This window comes from Siniperca chuatsi, linkage group LG22 (assembly GCF_020085105.1).
Source record: "Siniperca chuatsi isolate FFG_IHB_CAS linkage group LG22, ASM2008510v1, whole genome shotgun sequence".
Taxonomy (NCBI): domain Eukaryota; kingdom Metazoa; phylum Chordata; class Actinopteri; order Centrarchiformes; family Sinipercidae; genus Siniperca; species Siniperca chuatsi.
This window is the reverse complement of record NC_058063.1, coordinates 16199168-16214555: the sequence shown is the minus strand read 5'-3', so window position 1 is coordinate 16214555 and position 15388 is coordinate 16199168. Positions and strand designations below refer to the sequence as shown.

General features: G+C 40.6%; 1 protein-coding gene across 2 annotated transcripts in view; it reads left to right on the top strand.

Moving 5' to 3' along the window:
- The first annotated feature begins 5496 nt into the window (after window positions 1-5496).
- Window positions 5497-15388, top strand: part of LOC122870055 (phosphofurin acidic cluster sorting protein 1) — a 72722-nt gene continuing 62830 nt past the window's right edge. Inside the window, exon 1 of one of the 2 annotated variants that reach the window (XM_044183725.1) lies at window positions 5497-6148. In XM_044183725.1, coding sequence (XP_044039660.1) covers window positions 5994-6148 — 155 coding nt within the window. In that variant the 5' untranslated portion in view covers window positions 5497-5993. The remainder of the gene's footprint in view (window positions 6149-15388) is intronic. The other variant, XM_044183724.1, reaches the window with a different exon arrangement.

Genomic DNA, 15388 nt, shown 5'->3' with positions numbered 1-15388 from the left:
TTGTAAGATTGCACACATATTACACATGTTGGATGTTTTAAGGCTGATTCTGATAAGTTTAGTCCGAGACAAATCCAAGTCCAGACCAGCTGGAGTCCAAAAATCGGAAGCCAGCTGGACTCTGTTAAGAACAAAACTGTAGAGACCAGACTTGTTTACTACAGTCTTAGTTCAAAAATAAATACATTGGAGAGTTTAATACTCTCCACTAGCTGTACCTGCCTGGCAGCAGGTGTCGGGAGATGAAATGTACAGAAAATTTAACTTAAAGCAGAATCATTTTACAGTACTTGGTTGGTGGCCAGTCATTTTTACACAAGAGCTATCCCATGCCATTAACACAAGATGTCAGGTAAGCACCACGTGCAAAAGGGACTTGAGGGTTAATGCCTGTGACTGAGTAATGACTCAGTCACTCTCACAAACATGCAGAGTCCTTGCTATAGTATGGCAATACAACAAGCTGCAGTACACGTTTTTACTGTTAGAGAGCAGTAGATGACTGAACGCGACAGTCACTGCACAGTGACCTAAATAGCTGCAGCAGCCGCGTGTTGACTCACAGGGAGCAACAGTCTGCTCAAAATCAAAGGCTTTTACTGTCTTAAACAATAAAACAGCACCTATACTGGCAACCAGTATTATAGAGCTGGATGGACAACTGATGGTGACTGTAGCAGGTGTTTTTATTATTGCTTTACCTTTGTGCCCATTCTGGAGTAAATGACATCATCTCCTGGCTGGTAAGCATGTCTTACCTTTGTTTGCCAGCACTCTCACTTGTTCAGTATGGGAGACAGACTGTAATGATACTGAGTGCCCACAGAGTCGTTCATCCATCCAGTGTATTGCTATTGTTTATTCCTGCAATAAACATTCAAAACCTCCTTTTCATTTACACCTAAATTACATGGAACTGTACATATTTACATTAATGAATTTTGTTTCATTTTCAACAAGACAAACGTAGTGAAAAGCACAGTGTGCAGGTGACGTATTAGATATGAAATGAATGGTTGATTAATTGATTAGTTAATAGACAGAACATTAACCTGCAGTTATTTTGTCAATCGATTAATCATTTCAGTCACTTTCCAAGCAAAAAATGCCAAAAATTTGCTGCTTCCACCTTCTCAAGTGTCAGGATTTATTGCTTTTCTTTTGTTATATATGATAGTAAACTGTGGGGTTTGAACTGTTGGTCAGACAAAACAAGCATTTTTAATATATCATCTTGGGCTCTGGGAGGTTATAATGGGCATTTTTCACTGTCATAAATTTTATAGACCAGATAATTACTCGATTAATTAAAAAGATAATCAAGATATTCACAACTAATAAAAAATCCAGGCAAAATGTCAAAGAATCCAAAACTATTCTGTTGCAAATACTGTATACAGTGTGCAGTACTTTGTAAATATATGAAAATGGCCATAGTAGATCTCCATATGTGGGAAGAATCTCCATATGTGCAAAGTATAATTGTGTTGCATAAGAGGTACAAACTTAATTGATTTTGACATTGTCTCTGGAGCCTGTGCAGTGTCACTTGATGACCTGGCAGATTTAGGGCGCTGTGTAAAAAGTAACCCAGGATTATCCCATGACCATGTTTTAATCTGCTTGATTCTAATCTCTTTATCAATGGCAGGAGAGAAGCATGTTAAAAAGAGCAGGGGGGTTGCACTGCGATTAAGTCATCTGGCTGATTATCCGGGGCGAGGGACGGAGAACAGGGATGGGCAGCCAGGTGGAGAGTCTGCATGGTTTTAATTCCAGCTCATGAGTGAACCCGCTGCTTTTGCTGATTGTCACACCTTCAATCTAGGAAGAGCTAGCTAGTCCATGACGTCAGCTTTTGTTTTGCTTAGTTGGAATGAAAACCAAACTTTCTTCTCTGGTCCGTACATGGTCGTCCTTGACTAGACTAGATAAGTGAGCAGGAAGATGTTTGAACCTGCAATCTATAGGGCATAAAACAGTTTTACCACGTCTAATACACTGGCTGCACACCATTAAAAACACAGAACTGCTGGCAAATGCAAAAATTGAGCCCTACTGTGATTAAACAGGTCTCACAAGCGAGTTTACCACCTACACACCTACGCTGATTTATTACACATGAAAGTGATAATTAAAGTAATGATGTCTTTAAAAGAGTGCTCCGCCAATTTAGCATTGCACTCTATAACATTGTCGGACTCATGATTGACAGTTAAAAAAAAACATTAAAATTATTTATCTGAACCAGAGATAAAGTCTTTTTTTATTCCACGCATTCTTCTTGTCTAAATCTGACGCCTACATCACCCACAATGCAACTCGACTGCCGACAGTTCGGTTGTAGATTCAGATGTGTAGCGGCTAATGTAGCCTCAAAGCAGAGATGAGGAGGGGGCTACAGAGGTCTGGTAAACAAAAAGTGGAAGTAGTACCAGAGACAATACTTAGAATTTCATCAGTATACTTTACGCAAATGTGAATGTAATCCTTCCCTTTAAAATTAATTAAATGTAGATGTGGCTTCACTGCTGTCAAACTTCTGTCAAATTTCATAGATTTAAAAGTCTTAAATGCATCTTGTCATTTAAGTGCTTTCGAAATCCTAGAAGACCTTTATTATTTCAATTGATATTGTGCTTACATGGTGCGCATTCGTATATTAACAGCAAACGTGGGTCCTTGTATTATTCCAGACGAATACAGTAAGTTACACACTGCACAAAGAGATGGAGGAATGGGGGGTTTACAGAGGCCCATCAGCTCAATTTTGGTTACATCTTTACAAGCAGTGGTTACTGACATGCTCTCCAACCAGCAACAATTTTCAGTAATTTTATTATCATTTATTCGATTTTGATATTTCCATCATCCCCTGAATGTAGCGCACAGAAAGCCATCCATGAACATTTCAAGCACATAATGTTGTTGCAAGCCCTGATCACAGCTGTGATAATCTGAAGAAACTTCAAGCTGATGGCAGCCAGCCGTGCTGTGACGGTGGTAGAGTGATTAGGTCACCTTCTGATTCATATTAAGATTCAGAGATTGTAATCATAGCCCTGCCTTTATCACCTGAGGGTGCAAACACTGCGCCTGTTTCATGCTGCACTGACAACACAGGGAGGGCTGCAGCATGTTTCAGAGGGAAAAAGGGTGAAATGTTGCTTCCAATTGGTGATTATAAGGTAGAAGAATAGAATAGAAGTGAAAAAATACACGGCGGCAAACAGGCATGTATGTATGTTTTGTTAATAGATTCTCTTTTCTCACAAATTACCACATGCATACTACATTTCTACTTCATAAACAGCCCTGTGAAAATAAGAAAACTCTTTCCTGAACATTAAAAGATGAGTTTCCCCTCTACATGTCTGGTTGTGATATATGACATTTCAGGGGAAGAGTCAACAACTTCATAGTATGAAACAAATTCACAGACTGTAACTGGTTTTGCACCTTTGTATATTTGTCTGCTCACGACTGAAAGAAGGTGTGTGTATGCGTGTCTCAGTGTGAGAGTTTACATATGTGTATGACTAATGGGAATCATTTCAGCAACACCTGAGACTCCAGTCAGTGTGCCATATGGGCCTAAAATAGAACAATTCACAGATTTACCCACACTAATCCTCATTAAAACATCACAATACATATTGTTTTGCCTGTATGAGAGTTTGCTCTTATACTTTATACTACAAATGCAATACTCACACATACAAGTATAATTCTGCAGGTGGTGTGAGGGTAAAGCAGTGAATGATGGGTCAATATTGGCACTGAGGTTTATCTAAGGTTTAAATCAATGCCACTGTAAGGAAGAAAAGGTGTTCTTCCACTATGCACTATTGGTGTTAATCATCTATTTGATTTGTTTGTCTAATAATAACCAGGAAATATTCAACGGACAGGCCTAAAATTTACTTTATTTGCATGTAAGTAGAAAATACTGAATGCTGATACTAACTTATGTCTACTGGCTAATATAAAATCATGTTTCATTAAACATATTTGGACTATATACTGTATTAGATACACTTGTAGATATGTTAATAGCAGCATATACAGGAACATATCCCAGTGTCAAAAATATATATGTAGTAAATTATTCTGCAATCACATGCAAGGGCAGTTTGATCAGCTTTTGTATGTTTTGAAATATATATAAAGTGTGACATGAAAAACACTATCTGGCTGTTTTGTCATGTGCTGCAAATTCAAAAAATGCACTTCAGGAACTGTATGAGGTCATCAGCAGTCACATGACGAAACAGCCAGATGGTGCTTTTATTGTATCTGGTGATTTTAATCAAACAGACCTCAGACTTATTTTACCTAAATTCCACCAGCATGTCCACATCCCCACCAGGGGAACAAATACATTGGACCATGTGTACATGAACATTTCTTGCAGCTACAAAGCCCTCCCTCGCCCCCACACCACACCCTCTGCTTTGAGAAACTGGTTCTCCAGCATATAAAGAACAACATCCCAGCCAGCCTGGACCCTCACCAGTTTGCTTTCAGAACCAACAGATCCACAGAGGATGCCATCTCCACTGCCCTCCACTCAGGCTTCACACACCTTGAGAACAACAACAACACCTGCATATGAATGCTGTTTGTTGATTTCAGCTCAGCATTCAACACAATCTCCCCCATGAAACTGACGGAAAATTTAGCACTCTGGGCTTGAGTACCACACTCTGCAACTGGACTTGGACTTCCTCACAGGGCCCGGACAGTTCAGATTGGCAGTCACACCTCCTCCACTCTAGTGCTCAACACAGGAGCCCCCCAGGGCTGTGTGCTCAGCCCCCTCCTGTTTACGCTGTACACCCATGACTGCAGTCTCCGACATGGAGACAACTCTTTTGTGAAGTTTGCAGACGACACCACCATCATCGGCCGGATTTCAAACAACATGAGATGTCATATCGGAAGGAAATCAATTATTTTGCAGAGTGGTGCAAAGAGAACAATCTACTGCTCAATGTCAGCAAAACCGAGGAGCTGATCGTTGATTTTACAAAAAAGGGAGGCAAAGACACACACCCACATCAGTGGAGCTGAGGTGGCGATATTAACAACAATAATAACAATAGTAATAATAATAATAAATACAGTAAAAACTATTATAAAAATAGTCAAAAACAAACAATAATAAAAAACATAAATAAAACTTACATAAATAATTCAAATAAAAATAATAGAAATATTAAAAAATAATGATAATATAAAAAAGAGTCATATGAGGTACAACTGAATAATCTCCAAAGGTTTGGAAGTAAACCAATTCCACCCTACATTATATTAGTACAACGTCTAAAAATAAAAAAAACTATTTGGATATAGAATCATATGCAAAAAAACATGCATAAAAACATGCCAACAATATACTGTATAGTAGTAATGTGTATATATATAGTACAGTCAATTTAAGAACAGATGTAACTAACATGGAAACCCAGGATTTAAAAAAACACAGTAACATAACCACAGCACACTATTGGCCAGCCCCCCTCTGTCTCTCTCTCGTGCTCTCTCTCTCGTGCATTACGTCCTTTAGCTGAGAAGGCGTAGCTCGTTGGTTTCTGCTCATTGTGCGACTTCGGCGAGAGAAATTTCCGCTTCCTCCCCGCACAGATAAACACGACCGACCAACACACACCGAGCAGACACGAAGTTGACGCGCTGGGACAGAGAGAGGACACACAGACGGACGCGGGGATTTGCCGCCTGCCTTCGGGTACAAACCCCGACGACTGCGATGGTTTCACTATCAGGCGGCGAATAGCACAAAACGGATCAACTTTCCGTTTGCACTGAACACAGGAGCGTTTTACGCATTTGCACCACCAGGAGCCTGAAAAAAATAAGCTTAAGGAAGGAGGAGGCGGCACCAAAAAAAGGACAACACACACATACGGAGAAGCCAAACTACTACGGGTATTCCTCCTATCAGCTCCGTCTGAACGTTTTCAGCCTCCAGGATGTCGGACCGAGGAGGGCTCCCGCGGACTGGGGGCGTCCCTTCGCCGCACATGCAGCCCTCCAAGCCGGTCAGCATCACCTCCAACCGGCCGGTCCACATGAACCTGTACGCTACCTGGGAGGTGGACCGCTCCTCACCCAGCTGTGTCCCGAGGTATGTGCAGGGGGCCACGGCGAAAAAGAGGTTGGCGAAAGCCGAGCATGACTTAGAATATTTTATGGGTGGAAATGACCCAGTCAGTGTGTTTACACTGGGGAATTTCAAATAGGCAAACACCCATGGGTGCCTATTTGAAAAGATATTATAGGCTTGTTGCTGTTAATGTAGTATTAAGGTCACATTAAAAGCTATAATTACCCTTTTCTTTGCTCTAACTGGGAAATTTACCTGTTGTGACCTCTTTTAGCCCATTCAAGTCCCTTGGTCCTCAGACCCCAGTTTGACTACCACCAGTTCACCCATATAATCATTACCCAGTAGCTTTTACAACCCTAATGTTGTAGATGGCACACACAGGCATGTCCCTTGGTTATATTTTATCCTCTGTATTGTAGGCTGTTTGTATTGGAGCAGCTGCAGCCTTTCCCACATAGCCTCAGTTGTTGCCCACCTGATCAATGCAGACACAGAGATTGATGAAGCATTGGGTTGTAGACTGTCACTGCAACTATAGAAGGGCATTTTGTTTCCATATATGATACAGCTGTACCATCAGGCGCTGTCATATATTGGTTTGGAGAAGAAGTGGAGCGCAGGAAAGATGTTTTAGGTGACTCTTTAGGCAGAAATGAATAATTTTTGATCAAATGTTTGCCCGTTTCCTTGACATGTTGATCATTGCAGCAATGAAAGTTGTTGTGTTTGTTCATGTGGACAATGCAGCAAGGTCATAGTAGGTGGGACACCTTATCCACCTTAGCTTAGTCCCAAACAAAGACATTCAAGTGGGTGTCTTTGTCTGTAAAGGGATTCAGCTGGCTGGCATGTGTGTCCCGCTGCTGACAGAAGCAGATGCACTTGCTCGTGCGACCTGTGATCGTTTGAAATCATGAAAAGACACATATTGGTTATGATGTCCATGTATGTGCTTCAGCCGAAGTCTGCCCCCTTATATTTATGATGCCATAGTAATAACCGTGGTCATGAGTTAAGATTCAAGGTCAAAGGTTAACCGCTGTGACTGAAGTTCCCTTCATGTGATTCACAACCCTGACTAAGCATACAGTGTGAGAGCTGATGATGGATCTCACAGCAAATCAAACTGAAAAGAGCAAAGTAGTAAAGGAAAATCTCAAGATCTTTTGTTTGCAGAATTCATCTATTTTTATCTTTTGCACTGACAAAAAAAATGTACACGTTGTATTGCAGTTTTCACCTGTTAAACCTAGCTTGTAAATCTGCAACTTTCCATTAACATGACGTGTAAAGTTTGCCCTTTAAAGTGTGTTGTTTTTCTAGTCGGAAGACTGAACTGCATCCTTCCAGATGAGCTCAGATGTTTAGGTTACTGAAAGCTATTAGTGGGAATAAAGTGTGCTGGTGAAAAGATCATACAAAGCTCACATGCTGACATGTTAATACTGCTATCTAAACTGCTTTGGGGCTTTACTGAAGCAAAGCCTCAGGGATATGTTTTTGATGTGATGTGTATGTGTGCACCATGCGCTTGTGAATAAATGATATAGTCTTGAATTCTATATTTTGTAAAAGCTTGCATGAATAAAACATCCATTGTTAACCTACATTTTAAATATCTTTCCTCCTGACCTTTCACAGATTATTACCTTCTTTGTGTTTGAGCGCTAAAATCTACATCAGATTTTCGAACATTTTGGCATCGTGCTTCGAAATGTGATTGTGGACGTTTTTTGGGCCTTTTTTCAGCAGGCGTCACGGTCCGTCAAATATGTTTGATTTCACTGCAGTTGCAGCAACAGAGAGAGGGACTCGCAGAGCCAGAAACGGGGGATGGAGAGAGGATGAGACTGGGAGATGGAAGAAGAAGCGGTGGCTCTGTCATCTACATTTAAATAGGATTTCTCACAGAAACAGGCAGTAGGAAAGTCTTTAGAAAGGGTGCTGACAACTAATCTGTGGCACAGTCTTCCAGAGTTAGAAGAACCTGCATCAAATATAGAATGAAATTCAGTCCTGATGATGTTTTGCAGTCAGCTGAATATAGCCTATTTGCTTCTTGTTGCTTAATTGTTGTTGCTGCAAGAAGGACTCCGAACCTCCCCCCTCTAGCTGAGGTGTTGCTCTAACCTCTTCCTGTCTACCCAAAAATGCCACTCGGTATGCTGTTTATGCAGCGCTGTGGGTTGAATTTGCCCTGGCAGGCACAAACATGCACTCAGCTGCCTACTCCAAATCCCAATTTGTAGTGAAACCTGGAAAAAATACTAAACATAACAACCAAGGACTGTTTGTTTTGTGGAATTTTTGGTCATATTTAGTGGGTAGTAATAGGAAATATTCAAGAGTGAGAGATTATATCATTTGTTTTAGCAGTCATGAGTCAAGTTCACTGTCTGTCTTCAAGTATGAGCAACCAGGAATCATGATACCAAGAATATTTGTTTTGGAGGATACAGAATAACAGTCATCTAGAATCAGCTCCACCCTTCCTCATATCCATCAACACAGCGCGAGTACCTCTGAGGTCATTTCTGTGTTCAGCCCTCCTGACCTTCTATTCTATTCTTTACTAGAGAGGAATAAATCATTTCACTAGCTCCAAACCAGCTCTTTCAGTGGTATGTAGTCTGTGATATCTCACTCCGCTGTCTCTTCTGGGTTCTGCAGTGTCATCAACACACACACTCACACACACATATACTGGTGCTTGGCACTATCACATCTGCTCGGTTCATTGGTTCCTCTTCCTCACCTCGGGGGTGAAACCTTCATTTTCTGCAGCCAAATAATCCCACTCATGAGTACAGTAGCTGCTCTACCAGGCTCGAAGCCTCACCTCACTCATATAGAGTGTAGCTGTAGTGAATAAAGATTAGCAGTTCCCAGGTGCATTTAGTGTTACTGTCAGGTGGAATGTCAATGCTGCCTGCCAGTGTTCACACCACAAATGGTTTGGATTCCAGCATGCAGCAGAGTTTAGATATGGCCTCCTTGTGCAGCTACTCTGTGTCAAGTATTCCAGGAATGGGCCCTGTCGCAGAGCTCTGCTCCTTGCATTATTAAAGAAGGTCTCCTTAAAGAGCTAAATGGAAAGTCCCATGACTCAGGTCCATAGATGGATGCTGGGTCTGTGCTTTAATGTGGCTTCCAAGACACGAGTGAGTGGGGAGTCTCATTCCCAGAGCAACTGCAGATCTATAGGACGTAGTGTGGAAGCCATAGAGAAGAGGAGAGGTTTAACCTGTTTTTGGCTTGTGACCAGGGTTGGGCAGGTTATTTGAAAACTTTAAACAATTACTAATGAATCATCTGCAAAAGTAATGTGTTACATTACTTGTTACTTTAGTTTCATTACTCAGCCCAGTTCTGTCAAAGGTGCATTTAAACAACTCCAAATCCTCAACACCCACACAATGCATCTTTTGTATTTAGCAAGTGTATAAATAGAAAACAAGACAAGCAAGCAGCCCTACAATTTGGACGGATTTATTGACCATCTAGCAACTAGCTTAGCCTCTGTGAATGCTCAGAGCTCCCCAGAAGTCCCGACCTCAGCTGCACACCTCCAACTCTAAACAAAACTAGGTGACTCCTGAATGTTGGCTTACCCGTGGCTAAATATTAGCAAACCAGTGAAGAACACACATCATGTGAATAAGACAACTTTGGAATAACGAGTTACATTTCTCTTCTTTCGGTTGAGGGTAACCGCTTCCCCCCACCTCAAGCTGCTAGCCTGGCCCTGGCTCTCACCTAAGTTAAAAAAAAATCATCAAGTAACTCCCTCTTGTTGTTTTTACAATTCCATATGTGCATGAATTAAACAAACAAGATGTATCGTGATAGTTCCTAAGACTAGCTGTTTCCATATGCTAAGCTAAGCTAATCGCCTGCTGCCTATAGCTTCATATTTAGTCTGCAAACATGACAGTGGTATTGATCTATGATGTAACTCTCTGCAGGAAACTGAACAAGCCTTTCCCCCAATGTCCACTGTAAAACTGTTTCTTTTTATATATACTTTTACCCAGAGCAGCTCGCTAAGACTTCAGCATTGGAATATGTTTAATATCCTAGATCTGTGAGGACAGGACAGTCCTGTGGGGTTGTGAGATAATTTTGAGGGCCACACAAGATGATTAGAAGAACATGTTTTTAAATTTTCTCTAATTTTAGCACTTGTGAAATTCTGGTTATGAGCCACAGACTTTCCTCTTGTAACCAAAAAAACAAGCCTGAAAAGAGAACTCTCCTTTCCTTTTTTGGTTGAATGGTTCACCACTTCATCTCTGGGGATAATTGCAAGTTGTGGTTGCTTTGTTTTAAACAATCAAGAGTCAAAAAATTGTGAATTTTGAAGATTTTGAGAAGCCAAGACAAGCACATTCATAGTAATCTTCATGTAAACATCAGTTGTGCCAGTCTCCTTTATTGAAGACACAAAAACGTGTACTATATATTGTAAGGAACCTTTTAAAATGTTCACTTTTAGTTGCTTAAAATGCTTCTAATCCAGCAATTTAAGACAGTTCTACTCTGGAGTTCTTTGTATGTACTTTAAAAAAGCATCAGCCAAAGGGCAAAAAAATTTAAAGTTAAAAATAAACATAAATAAGTGAAAACAGCAGGGTCAGTGCATTAAAAATAAATGCTTATCTACTGGCCTGGTAATGAATACTGTTGGCATGAAGATGTGCGGTGCAGAAATGCAGGATGTTCTGAATTATACATTGAGCATTTGTTAGACTCGTTTGCTGTAATTTCCCTGCAACACAATAGTGGGACGACACTCTTTCCTCAAGTGTCAGCGTTACATTATCCATCCTGCCCCCTAAACCCCGGCTGCTGAACACACACAAATGGAAAGAAATGGAGAGTGCCAACAGGCTATCGCATACATGCACACACACATGCGGACGGGGTTGTAGTGGTCATTAAGAAGCTTTGGCTTTGCCACTTGCCTTGGCGCCGCTCGTTCTTCCGCACAGCTGAGTGGCCCGAGAGGTCTGAAGTTTCCTCTGCGGCTCAGCTCGCTTGTTGGAGATGAAGGGAGATAGAGTGTAAAGTACAAACCTCCTCCTAACCCTGACTTTCCATGATTATTTACCATTTCTGATAATAGCCATCCAACCTCGAGCCTCAGGGAGAGATGGGGCATGATACATGGTCATTATTGCCTTTTATGATCTGTTTATCCAATGGCTTTGGAAAGAATGTATTTTTATGGTGTTGTTCTTCGGAATAATATTACAGTTGAAATGGGTAACCAGTAAAATCTTCGCAGTGTAAGAAGTCATGTTTTTCTCAGCAGCTTGAAGGCTGGCAGGCTGTAAAAACCTGCAGTGAAACCTCTCACCCAGCTTTAAAAAGCTGCTAACCCACTCAAAAGAATTTCACTAGTATGTCTTTCAGTGCTGTAATGCCCAAATAGTGGCATAAATACTCTTTTATAGACCTCCCTAAGAATAAAATTCGCAGGGTAACAGTGTCAGTTTGGAGACTTGAAAATGAGTCAAAAGAAAAACTCGTCAGGAATTTATTTCGTCTGTGGCAGCAGACTTTACATGCGTTGTTGGAAACTCTGCGACTAATTAACCACTTTCAGGACCGACTAACTCTAACAGGCACACTATAAATGGACTTGAAGAAACTTGCTAGCCTAGCAACATTAAGGCTAAAAACAAGCTATAATGAAACACTCTGAATATCTGATGTTATAATATACAATTCTGTAGTCCTCAACGATATTATACAAACTCTACTTTTTCACACTTAGTTTATAGTGCTGACTGATAAGTCGTATTTTCATTGTCATCACGATATGAACATGCACAATAAACACATCGCCAAAGACGGCCTGAAACGCGATGAATAAGAAAAATCATTTAATTTAGGGATGGGTACCGAAACCCGGTATTAAACCGGCCCCGGGGCTGAAGACTGTAGTATTAATTACACGCTGCAGCCTCTGCCCTGCTCTCTGTGTCGGAAGTGAGCTCCTCCACATACACACATGCGCACGCACAGCAGCCAGCAGAGCCGGTGGAGACAGTGAAGTGAAGATACTCGAGTTGAGGACAACTACGCTCGTTACTGTAAGTGCAATAAAACATTAGCGAGTAAAAAGCCAATACACCTGTTTAACAAGCATAAATATGCGAACATGTAGAAAGCGATATTTTAATCTGCTCTCACATTTTACACATGCACAGCGAGCTACTACGGCTAATAGTGAATTGTTACAAACAAGCTAAAACAATGTATGTATGTAGTCTAACTGTTTAGCTTAGTTTGCCGCAAAATTTGGCAAATTCTTGGAAACTTACTGCTGGCTGAGACAAACCAGCCCCTCCTCTCTCAACCAGCGGTAACTTACCTGCAGTGAATCACAGCAGCAGCAGAGGGAGGAGGACAGATGACAGGAGGAGGGACTGATACTGACTGACGTCTGTGTTCTTTATTCTTTCTAAATTTCACTCAGTATTTTGGTGTATATGATTTATTTTCTTAACATTTTATATTTGTTTCCAGTGAAATTTTATTGAGTTTATATAGTGTATAGAGAAAGGAAATCATTTGGCTGGTAGCTGGTTTTCTTTTCAGTCACAAAGTGTTTAATAGAGGAGAGGAGAATATAGGTAATGAAGCTGGCTGAGTTGTCTTCCCGCTGCTGCTGCTGTTGTGCTGCAGTGTAGATGTTGTGGTAGATTGGGGTTATATTATAACACTGCTGTGGTCGGAGGAGGCCTTTGTTGCAGTATTGTACGGTTTGTGTGTGTTTTTTAGGAGAGTAGTGTTTATGTCTCCTGGCAGTGATCCCCCTGCTGTGGAAGCATAGACTCCCATCTGGCAGCTAGCACACACACATGCACACAGAAAGATTTCCATTTCCAAGGTGTAGTGACACCTATTCACGGACAATGTCACTGACATATGCTTCGCTTTCATCTAATGTGTTATAAACAAGGACACTGTGGCATCCAGTTACATAAAAGGACGTGCTGTGAGGGAAACACAAATCTTGTTGACAACAGGTACATAACACACACACACACACACACACACTGGAACATTTTATGACAAAGCGTTTTCTACATAATCTCATTTTCAGCCTGTTGAAACATGAGCTAGATGTTTCAAGATGAAAAAGTAAAAGTTTCTCATTCAATTTTTCTTCAATGCATACCTGAGTTTGTTTATATTTTGCACAAGTATCTTGGGAGGAAGATGTCTGGAATATCTCTCTTGCTAACAGCACAATCACACTATTAAAGTTATTTATTGCACACACATAAAGATACACAAACACATGGACTCGCAATAAACACATAAAATGCACTCGCACGTGAACAACTTAACACTACCTACATTGTGTCTCTGTGCTGCTACTGTATATCCGCATGTCCAACATGCAAATAAAGCGTGCACATGTATGTAATCCTCTCCAGCTCAGGTTACACACTGTTTCACCTGTGTGATAACACAAGCTTGTAATGCACTTAACACAGATTGACCTTGACACAGTGCCTGTGTTTAAGGATTACTGACAATAATTTGACATTTTTTAAATTCTGCAGCAGTTTGCTAAACAACTCTTTTAGTTTACAATTATTATTATGATTATTTTCTAATTGTTTGACTGACAGTTTATGTATGATGAAATTGTACGATTCTGATTTATGATGAGGCACTTTCTTAGCATATTTTTTTTTTAAAGAAGAAATACCTTCTATACCTAATTACTTAGATGGAAATGTGTGTGTTTTCTCATTTTATCCAATTTTTGGGTCCTCTGATTGGATAATTTACCCAGCATGCATCTTTAAATAAGGAGATATTTGTGATGCTTGTCCATATACCTGATGGTAAGTAAGAAAGACAGTGTGCAGGAATTTTTCAATTCGACATTGATGGGAAATAGTGTTCAAAGACTGACAGCATCAGAAACCTTTTAGTACATAATTGTAATTTTGAGCTGTGTTACATAAGCACTAATGCATCAGTCAATAACAGCAGTACTAATTGAAACCAATCTTGAAAATTACACCCATTGCTAAATTAATAAATGAAAGCAAAAACTGAATGAAAACTAAGTATGGCTTTTTGTAAATGGCAGGCCACAGTTTAATGAATGTTTCGCCATTCTTTCTTGCCAAGAGCTCGATAATATTGGTACCACTTTTATGTATGTACAGTAAATATGAAGCTACATCCAGGAGACTGTTAGCATAGCATAAACACACTTGACATTGGGGAAAAAAACTTGTTCACTTTCTTGCAGAGCATTAGATGAGAAGATCAATACCACTCTCATGTCTGTATGCTAAACATGAAGCCAGAGGCAGCAGGCAGCAGCTAGCCTAGCTCTGTCCAAAGGTTACAGAATCTGCTCATGAATTAATTTGTTATGTCTGGCCAGGCCAGCTCTTTCCAGTCTTTATGCTAAGCTAACTGTCTCCTGGCTTTAGCTTCATATTTAGTGGACAGACATGACAGTGGTATTGATCGTCTCAGCTACCTCTTGGAAACAAAGCAAATAAGCACGTAGTATCCCTGTTTTTTGTTTTTTTTAGAAACTAAAGCTAATGATTGAAGGAGTTCAGGTAATAGATGTTAACCAGTTCAGAAACAAAGTTACTACTATATTGAGGGACACACTATGGGAAAACCAACATAATACTCAGTATTATTGGCTCAGCTGTTGCTCCTTGACTCGCACTGTCACTCTGATACTCTACTCTCGGCCCGTTATGATGGCTGTATTGAGGCAGGAGTAGCTCTGATTGGTTGATAACCAGGTAGCTAATATGACTGCCCATTCAGATAGAGGTTTCCCATTCCACACTTGTACAGGGTGGCGGACAGCAAGCTCCAATGGCATTGTCTCCCCACCTTGAGTGTAACTGGATTAGGCGGGTGCTCTGCTCATTAATCTGTAATCGCTTTAATGAAGGGTCAGTTATATTGTGTGTGTGTGTGTGTGTGTGTGTATACTTGTGTGTGTGACAACAAAAAGAGGATTCTTGCTGTATGCTCCTGTAGTGAGATCTAATTCGTATTGTGAACTCCCACATGTTTAATGAAACCCAGACACCTGCACATAGAATAGGCCTGTAAGCAAGCGTTTTCCACTTTCTCTGAACACAAGCACTATCTTATCTCTTCTCACACACACACAATCAGGTACTGCAGGTCACATGCTCTGTCTCGCAGGCCTAGAAGAGGGGTAGAGGCCAGGAAACAGCCCTATGCTCT